The sequence below is a fragment of the Micromys minutus genome (assembly GCF_963924665.1).
Source record: "Micromys minutus genome assembly, chromosome: 9".
Lineage (NCBI taxonomy): Eukaryota > Metazoa > Chordata > Mammalia > Rodentia > Muridae > Micromys > Micromys minutus.
The window spans coordinates 33,771,118-33,792,015 of record NC_137978.1 but is presented as its reverse complement, the minus strand read 5'-3'; the positions used below and the strand labels follow the sequence as shown (position 1 = coordinate 33,792,015).

General features: G+C 51.9%; 1 protein-coding gene across 1 annotated transcript; it reads right to left on the bottom strand.

The window, feature by feature from the left end:
- Window positions 1–201: 201 nt before the first annotated feature.
- Window positions 202–19,904, bottom strand: PTCH2 (patched 2; the record flags this gene model as incomplete). Its single annotated transcript, XM_080921518.1, has 22 exons — window positions 202–840; window positions 1,132–1,231; window positions 1,318–1,460; window positions 4,603–4,740; window positions 4,851–5,131; window positions 5,246–5,426; window positions 5,511–5,653; window positions 5,744–6,056; window positions 6,165–6,513; window positions 6,620–6,738; window positions 6,828–6,953; window positions 7,520–7,612; window positions 7,710–7,865; window positions 7,956–8,083; window positions 8,161–8,312; window positions 8,453–8,574; window positions 10,161–10,356; window positions 10,981–11,072; window positions 11,210–11,279; window positions 11,383–11,572; window positions 19,201–19,393; window positions 19,833–19,904. 22 exons carry the CDS (start codon window positions 19,902–19,904, stop codon window positions 649–651), a joined length of 3,549 nt encoding a protein of 1,182 aa, XP_080777644.1. The 3' UTR covers window positions 202–648.
- Between the last annotated feature and the right edge of the window lie 994 nt (window positions 19,905–20,898).

Below are 20,898 nucleotides of genomic sequence, written 5' to 3'. Positions count from 1 at the left end.
CCAGGCTCTGACACCCCACCAACCACCTCTAATGCTCACTCACTCTCCTAAGTCATCTAAAAAATAAACCTCCAGTCTTTTGAAATGAGTTCATATAGAATATATTTCACTCTTTAAAAATAGAACTTTGAGCAGTGATAGCATCTATATACAAAAATAAACATCTTCATATAAATAATTTATATGGTAGGAGGTAGGGAGGGTACAGAGGACCTCCCTAGGAGTCATCAAGCAATGAATGGCCAGGGATGGGAGAATGTGCTAGGAACCCTCAGGCTCGGTCTACTGAGGTGACAGTGTGGGACAGAACAGGACAGGGCTGCACTGCAGCCAGAGTGTAGCCTTTCGGTCCAGGCTGGATACAGACGTGAGCTCCCAGGAGTTCCTGTGTGCCAGGAGGCTCTTGTCCAAGCAGTAGCTGCTCTCTCTGGGTATCAGCCAGGTTTGTGGTAACTGAGTCAGGAGAGAAGATGCAGACAGCATAAGGCCCTCCAGGGGCCCATCCTGCATCTTGTACCTCACCCATTGCTTCCCAGCGAGTCTGTGTGGCTCTGTGAGGTCTCTGTGGTTCTTTCACTCAGTGGCTAGACCCAGTCCTCTAGAGCTGAGGTTGCTAGAGCTGTTGGTAACTGGGGAGGCAGCAGGAGACTACGTGGGCTCATCGGAGGCTGGGTGGACGTATGCTCCAGGTAGTGGTGGTGGGTGGAGGGCCACAGTCATGGAGGCAGTTACTCTGGCGAAACTCTGGGGCAGGGTTGGGGGCATGCCCCACCTGAGCCCACCTCTCTGTGGAGCTGCAGAGCTTAGGGTCTGTGGACTCTCCTTGTATATCTGCACCACCTGAAAGAGACACCAATCGCACGCTAGGCTCCCTGTCAGATTTTACAGAGCAAGATTTCAAGGCCTGCCAAACCCTCCCTCCGCTCTCGGTCCTGAAAGTTTAAGGCTTGTCCCACCGAAGGCTGCTGGGGCAGGAGCCCGGTGTCTGAGGCAGCCACTTTCAGCTGATGGAAGGCTCTTCTAGGAGAGCCCTTCAGACAGAACTGAGCCCTCTGTTAGCCACTGAGGGCCTTTGATTATGGGTCTGTCCCTCCCTTGCTTTCCTACCCTGTGCCTTGAGAGTTTGGTCACCTGAGGTGGGGGGCCCAGGATGGAGAGCAGCACAGGCAGTAGCAGGAGTCCATGGAGCAGGCCCAAGAGTGTCAGCACCGTCAGCACCACGAAGAAGTACCTGGGGGAGAGCGAGGGTCGGTGGCCAGGCCCTGAGGCCACCTGAGGCCAGGGTGGGCAGTCCCCTCTTCCTGAGCCCTCTCACACCTTATGATGAAGTCAAAGTTAGAACCAGCAAGCATGAGCAGACCCAGCAATGTAGAGACAGCTCCGTCAGTCACGGGGGCAAAGGTCTGTTCCAGAGCACTAGCAGCTCGAAGGTTCCGGCTACCATGGCTGGTCAGGAAGCCCTGGGGAGAGAGTCCTGAAGTTCCTCCTCTGCCAACCACAGCCAGCTCATCCAGGGTCCCCAGCAGCTATTTTTCCATGCTAGGTTGCACCCAGGCCTTCCCCACAGAAGGCTTCATGGGAATGGTCTGGAAGCACTGTGGAGTCCACTTTGGGAGCACTGGTAATGTGTGTGTTGGTGGTGCTTGCGCTGCTGCGACTTCTGGGGCGGTGATGCACACCTTCAATCCCAGCACTCAGAGGATCTCTGGGAGGCTAGCCTGGGCTACTTGGCGAGTTGTCAGAGCTACGCAGTGAGACCCTATCTCAAAACAACAACGAGAAACAAACAAAGCACTACCGCCTACGGCAGCTTTTGTGGTATAATGGTAAGATTATGTTGCTTGCCGAGTCTGACCCACTTACTGTCCAGCCTTTTAGACTGAAAATGTGCAAGGGGCCAGCAAGAGGGCTCAGTGGGAAAGGGTGCTTGCTGCCAAGTCTTATAATCTGAAATGATTTCCAGGATCCACAAACTGGAAGGAGAGAACTGGCTACCACAAGTCATCCTCCGAACCCTCAAAATTAAGTATGGGTAATAATAAACAATGTGTGCCCATTCCAGGCCAAAGTGGATGGACAACGTGGTGAAGTCACTTCTCAGGGTAGCTTTTTCTGTTTTTGAGTCAGGGTCTCCTGGGTCTCACTATGTAGCCTTGGCCTATGTAACCTTGGCTGTTCTGGAACTCACACATGTCTGTCTGTCTGCCTCTTTTTCCTAAGTGCTGGGATTATAGGTGTGTGCTATCACATCTGCCCTCAAAATAGTCGTCTTCTTCTTCTTCTTTTCTTGAGACAGGATTTCTCTGTGTAACAGCCCTGGCTGTCCTGGAACTCACTCTGTAGACCAGGCAGTGTGCGCCACCACCGCCTGGCTAAAACTCTTTGTGTGTTCTGCACGCTGCCCCCCACCCCCCACCCCCTACCCCTGTCTGGGGAAAAACATCCAACCCGTGCCCTTGCTCTATCAGGTGAGCATCCAACCACTGACAGACACCTACACTCCTGCTGGCTGTTTGTGATAGTTTCATGTAGCCTAAACTGGTTTCTGACTTGCTACACAGTCAGGCTGGCTTCAAACTTGCTGTATACCTGTGGGTGGGCTCATCCTCCAGCCTCCGCCGACCAAGTCCTGGGATTATAGATGTATGTCACTCTGCCCTGCTTATTTATATACTCTTTTGTTATCTATTCGTTTGTTTTTCACGAGCTCGTCCCTATGTAGACCAGGCCATCCTTTACTTGGTTGTGACCTTCCTTTCTGTGACTTCTGAGTGCTTGAATTACAGGCATGTGCCATCACAACGGGCTCAAATATTGTTCTTATAATCTATTACTGTGGGGCTGTGGGATGGAGAGGAAAGCTACTGTGGAGACTGGTTGGTGTGTTGGTGCAATAGCTGGTCTGTGAATGTGAAGCTCTAGGGGAGTCCTGGGCCCTCTCTGCCTGTCCGTGTTGGTTTCAGTAGGAATCCCTCTTGCACATCCACAATGCTATTCATGCAAGTCCTGATCCCCTTTAAAAAAGAGATTATATATACAGCCGTCTGCCTGCATGTATGCCTGCAGACCAGAAGAGGGCACCAGATCTCATTACAGATGGTTGTGATCCACCATGTGGTTGCTGAGACTTGAACTCAGGACCTCTGGAAGAGCAGTCAGTGCTCTTAACCACTGAGCCATCTCTCCAGCCCCATGATCCCTTTTATAGTAAAACTATTTAAAAGAGTGGTTGGTTCCTGGGGATGAGGATGTAGCCTGGTGTGGTGGTGAACCCAATCACAGGAGGCAGAGGCAGGAGGACCACAAGTTCAAGGTCATTCTCTGATACTCAGGTAGGAGGTGAGCCTAATTTACATGAGACTGCCTGTGGGGGGGGGGGGGGGAGTGTTTCCCATCTTCCCAACTTCCACTCTGTCTTTAAACTATTCCAGACAGGCCTCCATTTCCTTCTCACTACAGATATGGCCCTTCATTACTTAGTTACTACTCAAGATTTAAGTATTAAGGTTAGAGAGATGGCTTGGTGACTGAGATCACTTGTTGCTCTTGCAGAAGACCTGGGTTCAAGTCCCAGCATCCACAGGGTGGCTCATAGCCATCTGTAATTCTAGTTCCAGGGCACTTTACACCCTCTTCATTAGGCACAAACACAGTGCACACATATACTTGCAGGCAAAACACTCATGCACACTAAAATCTAAAAATAAAAACAATTTAAGGAACATGTAAGCAGGACACAGTCAACACAATGTAGGAACTGGGCCCCACATGGTCATGTACACCTGTAATAACCAGATGCAGGAGGATTAGAAACTAAAGGCTGTTGCTAGAGAGATGACTCAGCGTTTTAAGAGTACCGGCTGTTTTTCCTGAGGACCTGGGTTCAATTCCCAGCATGCACATGGCAGCCCACAACTGTTTGTAACTCCAGTTCCAGGGGATCTGACTTCCTCACACAGGCATATATAGGCAAAAACATTAATGCACATAAAAATAAATAAATAAATCTTAAAAAAAATTAAAAGTCACTCTCAATTATGGAGTTTGAGGCAATGTGAAACCTGTCTAAACAAGACTGTATTGTCAACTGAATTGTCACTCCATGTTTATCTGAGACAGTCTTGCTACGTGCCCTGGAATGGCCCAAATGACTTGAACTTGACAAGTTCCTGTCCCTGCCTTTCATGACCTGGAACTGCATGTGTGCGTCCTCAGCTGGCTCTGACACTATTGCCACTATGACGGTCCTTTTCAGGACTGGAGCTTCAACTCGACCTTCTGTACGAAGGCGAGGCTCCACAGATGAACCATGTTTGTAGTCTCTTTATTTTTCTTTCTAGACCTACTAGTTTTATGTGTATGTTTTGCTTGCGTGGATGTATGAGCACCATGTGCATGCCTAATGCAAAGAGATCAGAAGGGGTCGGGTACCCTGGAACTTGATTACAGAGAGTTGTAAACCACCTTGTGGGTACTGGGACCTGAACCCAGATCCTCTGAGCCACCATGCCTACCAACACACAGAAGGTGCCTTTTTTTTTTTTTTTTTTTTTTTGGTTAAAAACGGATCACCTGACCTTTCCTCCCAGGACCTATGCTTACCAGAGCCACGTGAACTGTGAATTCAACACCAATGCCTATAGAAGCCACGAGGATTACCACAGGGATGGCACTCAGTTTGATGCCCAGGAATCCCATGATGCCAAACAGCTCCACAGTCATCATCGCCAGGACCAGCACCTGTGGAGGGCGGGGCTTACCCAGGGCTCCTTGCGGGAGGAGCGCTGGTCTGGACAGGGCAGGGTGGGTAGCTGCCGGGGTCTCTCCTGCTCCATCCCACCAATACTCACTATGAGGCCAGCGGTCCACGGGTTGAGTAAGAGCAGAGCACAGACAAGGAAGGTGCACAGCAGCAAGATGCAGACCGCCAAGAGGAAGCAGTGCCGAAGACCCAGATACTGCTCCCAGAAGAGGAAGGGGGAGCCGCTGGGGTAGGCATGCACCCCTGCCTGGCCTGCCTCTGTGCATGCCGCCCGGGCCCCTTCAATGGCTTCTACAAAGTCTGCGGTCTTCCGGAGTCCGTGCAACAGGAAGGGGAACTGGGCAAACTCCAAGGGCTGGGCCGCAGGGACTGTGGAGAGGACAGAGGAGCAGAGGGAGGAGTGAACGGAACGTCGAGGGGGTTGGAGGGTCAGAGCCTGGGGGGCTGAGGGCCAGGTTCGGGGTGAGCTCCCCCAGCACTCACTGCGAAGGTTCTCTCCAGTGGTGTCGTATTTGTCATGCAGCCATTCGGGAGGAGGAGGGTAGAAGTTGGCCTGAGAGGCTGCTAGGCCCAGGGGGTCGCTGCTCACCCACACGGTTAGCCCCATGTAGAAGAGTTCTGGGGGAATGAGCCCTTCCTTATCCACCAGTTTCCTCGTGGTCAGCTGCGAAGGCAGAGAAGGCTAAAGGCCTGGGCAGTGAGGTCTGGAGCCCACCAGTGCTCCTTGACCAAGTTAGCCCCTCCTTACCTGGTTGAAATCCAGAGGCTCCTGGGCATTCCCGGTTTGGATGAGCAGCTTGTAGGCCAGGGCGCCATCTTCAGAGCCGTTGCGGTAAGAGTGGCGGGTAATGCGCCCGGAAGCCCAGTCTTGGTCAAATGCAGCCTGGATGCCTGGAGGTACACGGATGGACCAGGACTGATGTACAGCTCTAGAGACCGGGCTCTGCGGCCATTCTGCCTGTGGGTCTCTTGGCCTCTTACCCTGTAGCCAGCTGCGGTAGTAGTGCAGCCACGTGCGGGGTGCCTGGGTGGCAGGGGGGGGCAGCACGGCCTTGAGGGAACTGAAGCGCTGGTGCAGATCAAAGAGGGCGCGTTGGGAGTGGGCGTAGTCAAAGCCACCCTGTGTCACCAGGGCCACCTCGTACAGGGAGAAGTACCTGAGCTGGGCGCTCAGGAAAGCGTGCTCCTTGGTGCCCCGAGGAACCACATCTGTCAGGGCCAGCCCATCTTGTACCAAGGTGGCTCCATAGAGGCTCAGGCCCAAAAGAGCCCCAAAGAACAGCAACACCAGGGCCTGTGAGAGATGGGAACTAAAAGCTGGAGGCCCAGGGCCGTCCTCCAGCCCTCTGCCCTCTTTGGAACCAGACATACTGAGCCTCCATCCTGCCCCACCTGGACTAACCTTGGCTTGTGTCTGGAGCAGCAAAGGCGCAAACTGATAGCGGGCAAAATGGGCAAGAGTCCAGTGGGCACAGAGCAGGGACCTGCAGGACGCCTTGGCCCTTGTCCCCTCCTCCTGACCGAGAAGGTCCCGTGTGGACCCTCCGGGGCTGTAGAGTTCAGAGCCCAGTGGGTCAGAAGTTGGAGACAGTAGGTGGGTTTGAGGGGGCAAAATGGTGACTACATGCTGGCTGCTGGCTTCGCAGTGGGTAAAAGCTTGCACGGTGGCAGTCAGGTGGGCAATGCCCACTGGTACGGCTCCATCCCCTAGTTCCTGGGGCAGCATCTGAATGACCTGCGCAGAGCAGGGGCTGGAAGAGTCAGAGAGAGCAGACGAGTCAGAGGTTGGAATGCTGGACAGGGCACAAGCTCCGGTGAGGTTGGGGACGGAAACGGGTGGGCACGAAGGAACAGTACCTAGAAAAACAGCAGAGAACGTCAAGGCGCTGGCGGTGGCGCCGACGCAGGTCCAGGCTGAGGATGGCTGGGAAGACAAGCATTACCGCTGCGAAGTTGCAGCCGACCACTATGGCTGCCTGGGGAGACAGGAAGCGCGGAGGCTGGGGATGAAGCGTGCTCGTGCTCCACGCCCACCCCAGTCCGCATGGTTATGCGTCCGCCTCACCTGCAGGGAGAAAGCCCGCAGCGCAGGGATGGGAACCAGGACAGCCATGAAGAAGGCGACCATGTTGTTGATGGACGTGAGCGCCACACTGGTGCCCGTGCGTCTCAAACACTCACCCATGCGCTCCTGCTAGGACAGAGCAGGGACAAACCCTCAGGCCACAGGGACGGTGGGCCTTCAAGGTAGAGTAGGGGGTGGGGTGGGCGGGGCTCAGGAACTCTGCAAAAGTGCAGTTCTTTTTTTTTTTTTTAAGATTTATTTATTTATTATATGAGTACACTGTCGCTGTCCTCAGACACACCAGAAGAGGGCATCAGATCCCATTACAGATGGTTGTGAGCCACCGTGTGTTTGCTGGGATTTGAACTCAGGACCTTTGGAAGAGCAGTCAATGCTCTTAACCACTGAGCCATCTCTCCAGCCCAAAAGTGGAGTCTTGCGGCCACAGCAGTTAACATCTGTCAGGTACCATGGATGGGCATTTGCTGTTCTAAGCACCCATCTTGAATTACGTCACTGGTCTTATGTCAACCCTCGGGACCCAAGCACTGTTAGCATGACACCCATTTCTAACGGGGAGATGGATGTTCAGAAGGGTTAATGAGCCAATCAGACAGTATTAATCAAACCAAGAGGCTCTTAACCGCTTTGATGAACTCCGGATAGGACCAAGCTGGTGGATGGGTCCTTACCGGGAGAGGGGTGTCGGGTGGGGCCTTTGTGAAGGCATGTGCCAGCAGGAAGATGTCATCCACGCCGATGCCCAGAGCCAAGAAGGGCAACACCTGGAGAGGCAGAGCAGGGAATCAAGCAGGGGATCAAGAGACTATGTGGCTTGGAGATGGCCGCAAAGGCTACCCCTTCCCCCCAGTTCTGATTTACCTGAGTAGTGGCAGCATTGAAAGTGATGCCAAGCAGGGCACAAAGCCCAAGACCTGAGGCCACCGCCAGGGCCACCAGCAACACCCCAGCAAGACCTACGGCACCCTGGGACTGGGCACAGTCCCACCGTAGCATCGTTACACAGGCATAGGCCAGCTGTGGAGAGAGAGAGCATGATCTCAGACAGGGATTTCCGGGGAGTGAACTTGCTGGAGGGGAGGCAAGGTTGCTAGACTGGGGACCCACCATGAGCAGATAGCCTCCTACCACACGGGTAGCGCTGACTTCCGAGAACGCGTGAAGGATGTCATCCAGGGTGGTGGAGGAGAAGGCGTGGATCTGCTGGGATGTGTTGGCCGGCAGAGCCTCCTGGGCTAGCTGTGTGAGGGGTGAGTGTGAGGGGCAGGAGGAGGCATGGCCTCAGGGAGCCCTCCTTTGACCTTGCCCATACTGACCTGCACGAAGCGCCTCTGCCAGGCCTGTAGCACCATGCTGGCCTGCTCCTCACTCCAGCCGATGTCATGTGTCTGGTAGTCACCCCGGAAGTGCTCATACAGCTGACGGGGACTCATTAGCAGGAAGGTGCTCTGCAAAGCCTCTGCCCTGGTTAGGGGTAAGAGAGGAAGAGTTAGAGATTGCCTGGACACTCAGTGTGGGTTTGTGGGGTGTTTTTTTCCCAGAGCTGATTAGCATTACAGTGTGAGTTCCCAGGCCCCCTCACCAAGTCCCAGGGGAGGCCCGACCTCAGCAGCTGTCCTTGGAGATCTCTGGCTGTTCCCCCCAGCAGCAGTTCCTCCTGCCAATGCATGAACTTGTGGGAGAAGCCGTGGCAACCTCCACTCAGCTCCTGGGCCACATTGGGAGCCTACGGTGGAACAGAAAGGGGTTACGTCTTTAGAATTTTAAAAGTTATTACTTCTCAGCCTTTTGGCTAAGATCAAGTGTAGAATTTTAAAAGTTACGTTAGTAGTTGTGTATGTATGCATGTATGTGAACATGGAGTATGCGTATGGAGGTCAGAGCACAGCTTCTGAGATTTAGTTCTCCCTCTCTTTCCATCATGTAGGTCCTGGGAATGGAACTCGGGCCATCAGACTTGGTGACAAGTGCCTTTACCTGCTGAGCCATCTCAGCACCCCTGAGATGGGTTTTAAATACCCAGAGCTCTGGGTGGTCAAGGATAATGCTCAGTGATAGAGTCCTTGCCTCGCCCGCTAAGCTCTGGACTCAATTACCATTCCCACTACATACCAAAAAAGATGTGGTAGTGTGGTCCAGCCCAGCATGATGATTTACATAAACTCAGCGCTCAGGACGTGGTGTGTGTGTGTGTATGTGTGTGTGAGAATGAGTGTGAGTGCACCTAAAACTGGATAAGCCCTGGGCTTGTACCTCCAGGACCGATGCCTGACACAGAACTCAGTGGGCCTGACTTTCTTCTATGTCTCTTGCCTACTGCATGAGCCAACAGCTTGTGTTCTACAGGGGCCACAGGAGGAACAGTTCTGGAAATGGGCTCCTGGAAGGAGGCATAATCACAGCTCGAAACCACCTGCAGCTCCAGGGATCTGATGTCTGCTTCTGGCATTCACAGGCAGACTCGTGCATATAGGTCACACATGGAGACACACAGACACACACACACATCTTAAAAACAAAACAGAACTGAAAACAATGTAGGCTTTAGTCCTAGCACTAGGGAGATGGCAGCAGGTGGGTCTCTGTGAGTTCAAAGCCAGTCTAGTCTACACAGTAGGTTCCAGGCCAGTCAGGGCTGGATAGTGAGACCCCGTTTTTATTCCCATCCCCTAACAAACAACAAAGAAAGAACAAGGACTGGAGAGATGGCTCAGAGGTTAAAAGCACTGACTGCTCTGCCAGAGGTCCTGAGTTCAAATCCCAGCAACCATCTGCAATAGGATCTGATGTCCTTTTCTAATGTGTCTGAAGACAGCTGCAGTGTATTCATAAACATAAATAAATAAACAAATCTCAAAGTAAAGAAAAAAAAAGACACAAAACAAGAGGAGCTGAGGTTGGAGAGATGGGTCGGTGGGTGGTGAAGAGCAAAGGTTGTCCTTCCAAGGGAGATGAGCTTGGTTCCCAGCAGCCCTGACAGGCAGCTTACAAATGTCTGAAACTCCACTTACAGAAGACTCAGCACTTTGGTCTCCTTGGGCCTGCACTCACTTGCACATTCAGAAACACACCTCCATTTAATTAAAAAAAAAAAAAAAAAAGGATTCTTGTGCCACTTGAGGGTTCTTTTAGAAGTGAATGAGAATGGAATAGTGAGTGTGTGTGTGTGTGTGTGTGTGTGTGTGTGTGTGTGTGTGTGTGTGATGTTCAGAAAATGGAGGTGGCCAGAGCACCTCTCAGAACACAGAAACACACAGGTAAGAGAGAAGGATGGGAAGCCATCTTTCCTGGCAGACCTGTCCAGGAACCTACCTGCCTGCTGTGATGGTTGGGAGCACTAGATGGACAGTGGGGGTCATCAGGGTCCAGACAGGGTCGCCCCACATAGGCCTGGCCCACCTGTGCCTTGTCTAGCAGCTCCCGGAAGCCCTCCAGAGAGGCGAAGGGGCCCAGCTCTTCCAGCAGCTGCTGGGGATCCAGGTTGGTCCACTGGATATCAGGGCGGCCCCTGGGGAAAGCCTGTGGTTAATGAGGTCAAACCACAACGCCTGCCCCCAGATCGCTGCTGCAGACACTGCTCCATTCCAAGTACCACTGATACACGATCTGTCCTTCCCTGAGATGTGCGCAAGGCTCAGCTTGCCTCAGCTGCCAGGCTGCTGCCGAGAGTTTTGGACCCAAAGGGGCTAAGGCAGACCTTGGAATGGGTGTGCCTAATATGTGGATGGGTGCAGAAAAGCCTTACCAGTCCACACTAAGACGTCTGTCTACCTTTGGTTCTAACCTATAACCACACACACACACACACACACCTGCATCTAACAGGCTTTCTTTTGAGTCCAAGCAGCAAGCTAGCTGACAGTTGGCTAATGTGAGCAGAAAAGTCTCAGACAGATCTTTGCCTGAGGATCTGTGTGTTCTGTCTAAACCACACAGGTCCCCTTCCCACCGGAGGTGAGGAGAGACAGGTGGGAAGCCTTGGGCAGCACAGGCTCTCTCTGATCCTGTCCTGGGAGGCAGTCAGGACTTGGCGAGGATCTCCCTTTCATTCATGCCCCCACACCTCTCTTTTCTGCGGGGAGTCCCTGGCAGGAGATGAAACGGGCAAAGGGGCGGCTGGGGCGGCACTCACGGCAAGTAGGCAGAGCCCCCTTGGAGTTTGGCTCCTTCCCAGAAGCAGTCAAGTGGGGTGAGGATCACACAGGGAAACAGCTTCTCAATCATCTGCCAGGGACACCCCAGGTCACATCAGTCCTGCGCCTAGGATACCCTCTGCAATCCTCCCAACACCCCCTCCCCTGTGGAGCCTCAGCCTCCCACAGTGCCTCTGCCAGTACTTGGGAGCAGCCGAGGGTACTTACCCGCTCAATCATTCCATTTTCAATAAGGGGAACCCCTGATTTGTAGCAGATTTTGTTCAAATCCCAGGACCTGTAATGACCAGGGCACAGGTGATCAGCAGAAGAGGGACCCTCATTCTAGAACTCCCACAGCACTGGTCATGCCCAGCCACCAGGACCTCCCCTGGACTTACTTCCCGTAAAGTGAGACCTGTACTTTACTGGCTGTGAGGGCTGCCTGGAGGTGAAAGCCAAGTGCCTCAGGGGTGAGGACGTTTCCCCCCTCCTGGCGTGCAGTCTGAATCAACATCTGGGAGGTGTATGCAGCCTCCTCCCCCAGCTTCTCTTTGGTGTAATGCAGCTCCTGGCTCACCCTGCTGTCCACTGCCAGAGCAAAGAGAAAACAAAAGGCTGGGAGAAGGGCCCAGGTAAACCAGAGGTCTGGGAAATGGGGTCCCAACCTCTGCCTTCTGCTTGGTGGCCTTGCCCCACACTTCTGCGATCTCCTTCCCCTCTTAGGGAAGAAGCCACATCTGTGGGATTCTACGGTGATCTAGAGTTTAATTGTGACTCACATTGGCTGGAGCTCAATGTTAAGGCTCGAACACATGAACAGGTATAAGTCTGTAAGTCGGTACTAGAGATTTGTACAGGGTGTGCACAGCCCTCGGCTCGATTCCCCAACATCAAAAGGATCAGTGTAGGGCTTGCAGGATTATAGGACCATCCAGGTTAGGAACCCTCAGGCCCTCTCTGCTTATCTGGGCAGGACAAAGGAGGGACCACGGGGGCCTGTGGGAAGGGTTTACTAAAAATCCGGTCTACGGGCTGAGGTGCGGGGATGGCAGCATCCTGGAACGATGTTCTGCAGCCCATGGTCCTTCCCCAGCCTCACTGAGGTGAGAGCCAGGAGGCCTACCTTCGAGTTCTTAATCCCACTGTCCCACAAATATTACTTTATGTTAGCTATGGAGTCACATGAGAAAGCCATGAGGTCACTTGAGAAAGGAAGGGATTGTTGTTTTTGTTAGTCAAGACAGGGCTTCTCTGTGTAACTGCCCGGCTCTCCTGGAACTGGATTTCTTTTGAACTCTCAAGGAACCTCCTGCCTCTGCCTCCCACGTGCTGGAACTAAAGGCATGGGCATCACACCTGGCTAGGAAGAAACATTTTGGGGGATACCACTTATGATTTGGAGGAGGGTAAGAGCCACATCAGGGACACCGCGGATTTGGTCTGCTCTCAGACTCTTTCTTCTTGCCAGGACGCTTTTCTTGTTGGCAACTGTCACCCTCTGGGATGCGGTGAGACCCTGCCTTCACCTGCTCCCTCTCCCACCGCACAGCCAGATGGTCTCACACTCGTCCTCCCACATCTATTTTCTGAGTGCTTGGGTTACAAGTGTGTTCCACCATGCCAGCGGCCGATCCCTTTCCCAAGTCCGCAGGTTCTCCTCAAACCCAATTCAGCATCTTTTGCCCTCCCTCATGAACAGTCCCGTAAACCACACGGCTTTCCCACGGGCTCTCCTCTTCCCAGCCCTGCTCTGCCCAGAGTCTGTAGTGCGGTATTTATTCCACTAGGATGGGATCAGTGGCTACCACATAGAAGGAAGGAGGGAAAGGCAGAGAGAAGCCCCCTGTAAGGATGGACTTGGAGGTATAAGAGGGGAGAAAGAAGAGACCAGGAGAGACATGCGAAGAAAGCCCAAGTAATCAACACTGTGGACAGAGAAAGTTAGATGTCAGCTGATGAGGCTCATGACCTATGCCAGGCCAGAGAGAACACATTGTACGAGGGAGGAAGCAATGTGGTCAGGGACTGGAGCGAAGCTATCATTGGGCCTCGCTCCAGGCCCTGCTTCTGATAGGCTGTGTCTGGACAAACTACTCTCTCTTGAGCCTCAATTCTTAACTTTATTTATATATTTTAAACTATCAAAAAGATAGTTTACAGTTTATTTACTTCATAAATGTTTTGTCTGCACGTGCAACGGTGCGTGTCTGGTGCCCTTGGAGGTCAGAGGTCACATCTTCTGGAACTGGACTTAGAGACGGCTGTGAGCCACCAAGTGGGTGCTGGGAATCGAACCTGGGTCTCTGTAAGCACAGCCAGTGCTCTTTACTCCAAGCCCCCTCTCCAGGCCAATTTACTCATCTTTACAGTGAGACTGAGTGTGGTGGCTCATTCCTGTGACGCCAGCACTTCAAACACTGAGACAGGGCCACTAATGTTGAATTTCATGGGCTTACACAGCCTGGTTACACAATGAGCCCCTGTCCCAAAACCAAACCAAACTAAACCAAACCAACCAACCAAACAGACAAGCAGATAGCGCCCGCCTTGGTAGTATTAGAGAAAGGCAGGAGGGGCTGGAGAGATGGCTGGGTGGTTAGAGCAGTGGCTGCTCTTTCACAGAACCCAGGTTCAATTCTCAGCACCCACCTGGCAGCTCACAACTGTCTGAAACTCCAGTTTCAGAGGATCTAACACCCTCACACAGACATGCAAGCAGAACACCAATTTGTATTTGTACATAAAATACAAATAAATAAATAAATCATTAAAAAAAGAAAAGGGATAAAGACAGGCAAAAGACCTAGAAATTGCCTGGCACTATGGGTAAGGTATGGAATTGTAGCCAGGAGTTGCCAGGAGAGAAATGACATGTCAGAAAACGGAGGGGAACTAGGAGAGAGAAGGGACAGCTGGGGAAAGCGGGAGGACAGACAGTGACCAGATGGACCGAGGGCTGGTTCCTTACAAAAAGGACATAATTGGTTAAACCAGTGTAGACGCTACCTCGAGGTAACAGCACATGCCAGCTAGGCAAGTGCCCTGTCCTGTGTACATCTCCCTAAACCAACACTCTTCTTCTTAAAGAGAGGGTGTCATAGCCCAGGCTGACCCTAAACTTGCTATGCAGTTGAAGATGACACTGAGCTAGTAATTTCCCTGCCTCCTGCGGAGATAAGCATGCCTGCTTCTGTGTGCTGCTGGGAATTGAACCCAGGGCTTTCTGAATGCTAAAAAAGCACTCTCACAACTGAGCTATCCTTCATCTCTGCTTCCCGTGGCTTTCTTTTCTTTCCTTCCTTCCTTCCTTTATTTTTTGCAGTGGGGCTTCATGTAGTCCAGGCTGGCCTCACAGTATTGGACTGAGTACTTTCTATGTAGCTGAGGCTAGTACTTAAGTAGCTGAGGTCGGATTGCTGTGAGTTTAAGGCCAACTTGAATTACTGTGGAAATCCTGTTTGAATAAGACAGCAATGAATTACTATTTATTAAGCAAATAAAAATTTAAAATTGACAGCACTGCTGGACTATGAGGTAGGTCCCCCATGGAGTGTAATTTGGTAGCTTACAAATTACAGTACCAATGCTTACAAGCACCAGTCTGAAAACTGTGTCTGTAAGGGCCTAAGAGCTATGACGGGAGTCAGGTCTTGTGACCAGAACAGGAATAATGGTAGGTTTTGAACAGAGCCTCAGATGACCTGATGTTTTCATTGCCTGACAAGTCAGTAAAAGCAGGCCCATGAATTAGGAAAGGGGGTTCAGGATCTAGTGCTATGCACTAGTAAAGGTTTGGGGTTTTGATAGTGTTAGAGAGCTAAGGGGCTGGAGGGTTGGCACAGCAGGTGAGGCACTGGCTGGACTATTGGAGGCGTGGGTTTGATCACCAGCACCTATGTGGTGGCCCACAGCTGTCTGTAAGGCCAGCCCCAGGGGATCTGTTATCATTTTCTAGCCTCTCCAGGCACTTGGCAAACATATGGTACATAGACATACAAAAGATCGAGCCAGGGACGTCCCATCACTACACTGAAGCCAGACTGTGGAGGCCTGGAGTGTGTGTATAGTGCTCACATAGGAGTCTGAGGCCTTCCAAGGATCTGATAGGAAGCAAAGGACAGGAACTGACTTGGCCAGATTTCTATGTACCCCAGGGCGATGTGGAGGCAGATTTGAAGGCAAGGCTAAATGTTTCCTTAGACTCCTTGACTGATCTCCCTGGCCCTCCTCAGAAAGGCCGATGATTATGGACACCTGGACTCCTCTCTAGCGCCACAGGGTGAAACCATGGTTTCCATGAAGCCAATCACAGAATCACATTGCACCTTTGCTAAGTGAAGGATTTACCAGGAATATATTCTCGACAAGCGGAACAGAGAGGAAATTGGCTGGAAGGCTTTTCAATCCCCCCCCCCACTTTATTCTGTCTGTCTGCCTGCCTGTCTGTCCATCCATCCATTAGTATTCAACACAGGCCCATGGCATGCTAGATTAGCATATTACCAGTATAGCCTCAGTCCTTTAAAAAAAGTACTTTTGATTATGTGTGTGTGTGTGGCAGTGCATGTGTATGCACCTGCATCTGTGTGTGTATGTGTGTGTGTGTGCATGTATATATATGCCTGTGTTTCTGTTTGTCTGTGCATGTGTGTCAGTGCATGTGTCTATGTGCATGTACATGCATGTATGTATGTGTGCCTGTGTATATGTGCAGGTTTGTACATGTGCCTGTGTATATACGTGTGTGCGTGTGTATGTGTGCATGTGTGTGAAGGTCAGAGGTTGAGGTCAGAGTCTCGCCCTCACTCTAGTTTTGGAGACCGGTTCTCTCCGTGAACCTGGATCTCACCATTTTTGCTGTTGGTTTGCCAGAAAGGTGCAGGATCCACGTGTCCGCTCTGCCCTCCTCCCTCTGTGCTGGAGTTAGATATGTGCTCACAGCCTCTGCATAGGTGGTGGGAGTTCACACCCAGTCCACAAGCCTGTGCAGCAACACTCACCCGGGGAGCATCTCGCCTCAGTCCTAGAACTCTAATGCTGAGACACCATTTCAATAAGTTGTCAAGACTGGCCTTGAACTCACTCTGTAACCCACTGGGATAAAGCCTGAGGACAAGTCTCATGTGCTGAGGACAGAGGAGAAGGAAAGAACGTGGACCCCGGCTGATGTCCTTTGTCTGACAAACTAATCACCCCAGAATTCTCTATTGCCAAATCCAAATCTCCTGTTACGAGAATAAAACCCCAGCTTCTTCCTTCCTGTCTGCGAACCCCTTTCTTTCTCTTTCATGTGGCTACAAGGGCTCCAAATGTGTAATTACTAGTGTTCTGGGGGTGGGGGGACTGAAGGGCCTCAACAATGGTACCATCGTAGGGCGGAGGGGTGGTTGGCTGGGAGAGACATTAAAGACAAGGAACAGATAAATGAGAGAACAACGGAGACTAGCCCTGCTTCCTGGGGATTGAGCGTGGGGCAGCTGCCGGCTCCGGCTCCACTGATGGGTGGGTGGTGGGCCGTCCAAGTCAGGGTACACTGTAACTCACAGAACTATCTACGTGTGTGCAGGTGTGCATGCCGGAGTCTATACAAAGAAGGTGAAGGTGTCCTCTTCTATCTTCTATCTCCTTGAAGCTGGGTTTCGTTTTCTCAGCTAGGCCCTGAAGCAAACAAATTCCAGAGATCCTCCTGCCAAGGCATCTTTGCAGTTTCTCCATCTTTTTTTGGAGATAAGGTTTCTGCCTGGGCTGGATGGAGCCCATGAGTTCAGTCAGACGAGCTGTCAATCCCAGAATCCCCCTGCCACACTTGCCCATGCCAGGGTTACAGGTGTGTGCTGTCACACCTGGCTTTTACAGAGATGCTGGGGTCCAAACTCAGGTTCGGCTTGTGGAAGTGCTTTACTCGACGAGGCTCTTTCTGGCCTCATAACTATTTACTTTTGAGCCCCACCTCCTTCTTTGTGGGTTTTTGAGATCGGGTTTCTTTGTCATGAAACTCACTCTGTAGACCAAGCTGGCCTCAAACTCAGGGATCCTCTGACCCCTGCCTCTGGAGTTCTGGGACTAAAGGTATGTTCCACCACTGCCCGGCAAGCCTCTTAGTTTGATCAGGGTAGAGGTGTTTGATCCCTAACCTCCAACCCCCCCCCCCAAAATTAGAAAAGCAAAGGCAAACATCACATTTACAGCCAAGGAGGCTCTTGACCTGTTAGAAATTCTGCTAACCGAGGTCCTGCTTCTTCTACTTCCACTACCAGCAAAACAGGAAACAAAAATATCTCTTCGGCTTTCAGTCCCATCAACTAACACCTCACTGTGCAGGGCGTTAAATGAGAGACTCGATTACGCTGCTACAGAGAAAAGATCAAGGAGACCACTGCTCTTAGACAGAGATCGCGCTAATCTCAACACCAGGGAGTCCACCGCAGGAGGATCAAGGTCAAGGTTGCCTGGGTGACACTGGGAGGCCATGTCTCAAAGAGACCAACTACCACCTCTTCTAATGCCTTCCTCATAACTGCAAAAACCTAGCAGCGACTGCCCAGGCGGGAAGGAAAGAGATGAGCAAATGTGGACATCCAAGCAGTGTTTTACTGGGGGATGCAGAAAGACGAAGGGCAGGGTGTGCGAGGGAGACTCAATCTATTGGGGCAGGATATTCAGAAGTCATTTGGGACCACCCAAGCAGCAGTGGTTTGTGTGGGGGCATGCATATATGCGTGTGTGCACATGTGTGTCCTGATGCTGGGGGCAGGCTGGCAGGCAGGGGGAAACATCTGCTCTGGACCCTAGGGCTGTCTTACGAGTGAATGCTTCAGAGTCTGCAGAGGGCTGGGGGTAGGGTGGAGATGGGGTGTGGGAACCTAAGATGTAGGAAGCTCCAAGAAACATCTGCTCTGGATCCTAGGACTTGCCAGCATTTGAAATAACTCCAGGGTGTGAGACTTCGACCTGGGACCTGCCTTGGGTCTGGGCCAGGGCTGGGGAGGTCTGGGGAGCACACAAATGCAGATTTCCCAGAGAAGAACACAGTTGAGTTTGCCTTGTCCTATAGCAGCCACGTGAAACCAGGCACCAGGAAAGAAGAGAGGCATGCTGAAATTATGAATTGTGTAATACTTCCACTAGGAAGCAAGGATTTGGTCTCACTTGACCCTGACTATTGCCTCAAAGGCTATGTTAGTTCTCCACTGAATGGCTGCAGGAGCCTGGGCACCTGGGACAGTCACTCAGAAGCCTGGGCAGATGGTTTGTTCAAGGTTTCCTTTCCTTTCACACCTAATGTTTCTTTTTTCCTTTTTCTTTTCTTTCTTTCTTTTTTTTTTTTTCATGCAGCCCTGGCTGTCCTGGATGGAGCTCTCTCTGTACACCAGGCTGGCCTTGAACTCAGAGATCGGTCTGCCTCTGCCTCCCAAGTGCCAGCATTAAAGATGAAAAGTGTGCACCAGCACTGCCACCTCCATACTCTAACTTTTCTTTTTACTCATGTTTCTCCCCCATCCTGCTCCCTCCCCACAGCCTCAAGGATCAAACTTAGCTTGACTCTTGGGCATGCTCAGCAAGCAGTCTGCCATGCCACCCAGCTACACCCCCACGGATCTTCCTTCCTTCCGTCTGTCCATCCATTCTTCTGTCTATCTCTCTCTCTCTCTGGGACAGGCTATTGTTAAATTCCTAGACTGAGAGACATTCTCTTGCCTCAACCCCTTGAGTACCTAGAATTGCAGTGCTAACTCCAGAGTTTGCTGGTCACATCTGTCCCTCCCTGGCTTCCCTTACACAACACAATGCCACTTGGCTTTGTTTTGTATGAAACTTACCCCACACACAGTTTGCTTCCCTTGGCTACTAAAAAATACATCTTGTACCCACTTGTAAACTCTGATGTACAATTTTTTAAAAAAGACTAGCTATAAATGCTAAATAAAGAGACACATAATCAAAGACAAATATGCCACAAGCTTGTCTAGAGTTGTCCATTTATGGGTGAGAGAGATAGGGTTGAGAGACTGAGAATACGGTTGGGTAAAGATCTGCTTAGAGTGCACAATGCCCTGGGCTCTATCCACAGCACTGAGATTGGGAGAGGCTCTGAAAGGGAAATGCCCCTCTAGATCCTTGACCAGGCCTTCTGGGGTTCAGTGACCAGCTCCTCATCCCGACCTTGTCTTGGGCTCCACATACCAAACCAGCTACGGCCAGTGTCTGTAACTCACCTTCTACCCAGAGCTGTTCTAGGTCTGTCTCAATCACAGCCCCTCGGAGACCCAGTGCCAGAGCCCCAAAAGCCACCAGTCCCAGGAAGAGCACTTTGCCGCAGTGTTTCTGGATCCTGCACCCCAGGGAGAAGAGTAGACCTTGGAAGTAAGCACGAAGCCAGAGAGGAGCCTGCAGGCTGCCAGCTAGGATCTGAGATGGAAAGAGAAGGAAGGGTCAGCCAGGTGTCCGCAGAACAATGCAGGATCCATCCCTTTCCCCCTCTGTCAAGTCCTGGTTTCCTGGCTTCTGGATGCAGGGCAGCTACAGATAAAGGTTTCAAATGCGGAAGATTTAACTTTCTCTGTGCCTTCTCCATAAGTACACCTGAGAATGCCCCCCCCCCCTTTTAGAGGGTTATGAATCACGAACACACACACTAGCTGTCGTCTGGGTAGAGATGAACCCACAGACATACTATTTTCACTGATCAGATAATAGGAAATAAACTAATACATCACTTGCTAGCTCTCGCTTGTCTTCACACACAGATCCAGTAACACTTGACCTGTAAACATTACACACCCTACAGATGTTCCAGTGACATTTAAGTCGGACACAGCCAGCTTCTTCTAGCTTATCCTGTACTCACATGAGGTGCGGAGGACCGAGATGGAGGTGTGTAGCTGGGAGGCAGCTCTCCAAGGGACAGTGGCCGAACCATGCTGGTGAGGATGGGGGCGAGCGCCCCCAACCTGCGTTATCTGAGCGCTGCCATAGGCTAGCTTGGCGCCTTGTGCCGCCCGGCTTCACCTGGGTCTTCCTAAGAGCAGTGAGCGTGCGGTCTTGGGTGAAACGCGGGTGCAGATACACAGGAGCAGCCGGGAGCAGCGGCGGCGGTGCGGGGTGGTGGCCCCAAGCCACGCGGGATCTGTGGGCTGTGGTCCAAAGTGTGCTCCGCGTGTGGGTGGACCCGGCTGGCTGTGAAGCACCTCACAGCTCAAGGTGGCGACTGTGAATCTCAAGAAGCAGCAGGAGCCTCAGAAAAAAAAAGAAAGGAGCGGGCCGGGGTGACGCCCTCCCATTGGCTGAGGGGGCCGCAAATTACCCACAGCCTTGCAGCCGGATCTGTTGCTAGGTGACGGCGCCGCAGGGGGCGGGGCAAGAGACCACCCAGGCAGGGCCACCCCTTGCCTCGCCTCCCCAGCTCTCCTGCCCGCCCGCGGGGGCCCTAAGGGGAAGAGAAGGGAGGGCGATCCTGTAAGCGCTAGTCATTAGCCAAGACTAAGTCAGGATGTTGGAAAAGGAGGCTGCTGTCCTCTTAGGGCCATTCTTTCTTCTCGACCCAGTGCAACCCCAAAGACCTCCTTTCCATTCTCTCCGTGCAGGCCAGACTCATCGCTCTAAAATGCAAATCTCATGGTTGCTCCAAAGCCCAGAGCTCTGCACCATCCAACTATAACTAACGCGTCCCCCCCATTCCCTCCCTCCCGCACCGCTTAAGTGCCTCACACCCCCTCAATTGCCTTCCAGTCCTGAACTGCCCTCAGTAATTTCCTAAGTTTACATGTTCTTGCCTTTGTACATGTTGGGGCCCCTTTGTCTTGGCAGATAACCTTTAAGCCTGAACTTGAATCAGTCAGCCCAAACTTTTGGAAGCCTTGGTGGATAATTGCCTTTTTTCTTTGTGGTTCTTATTAACATTCAGTTTGTATATT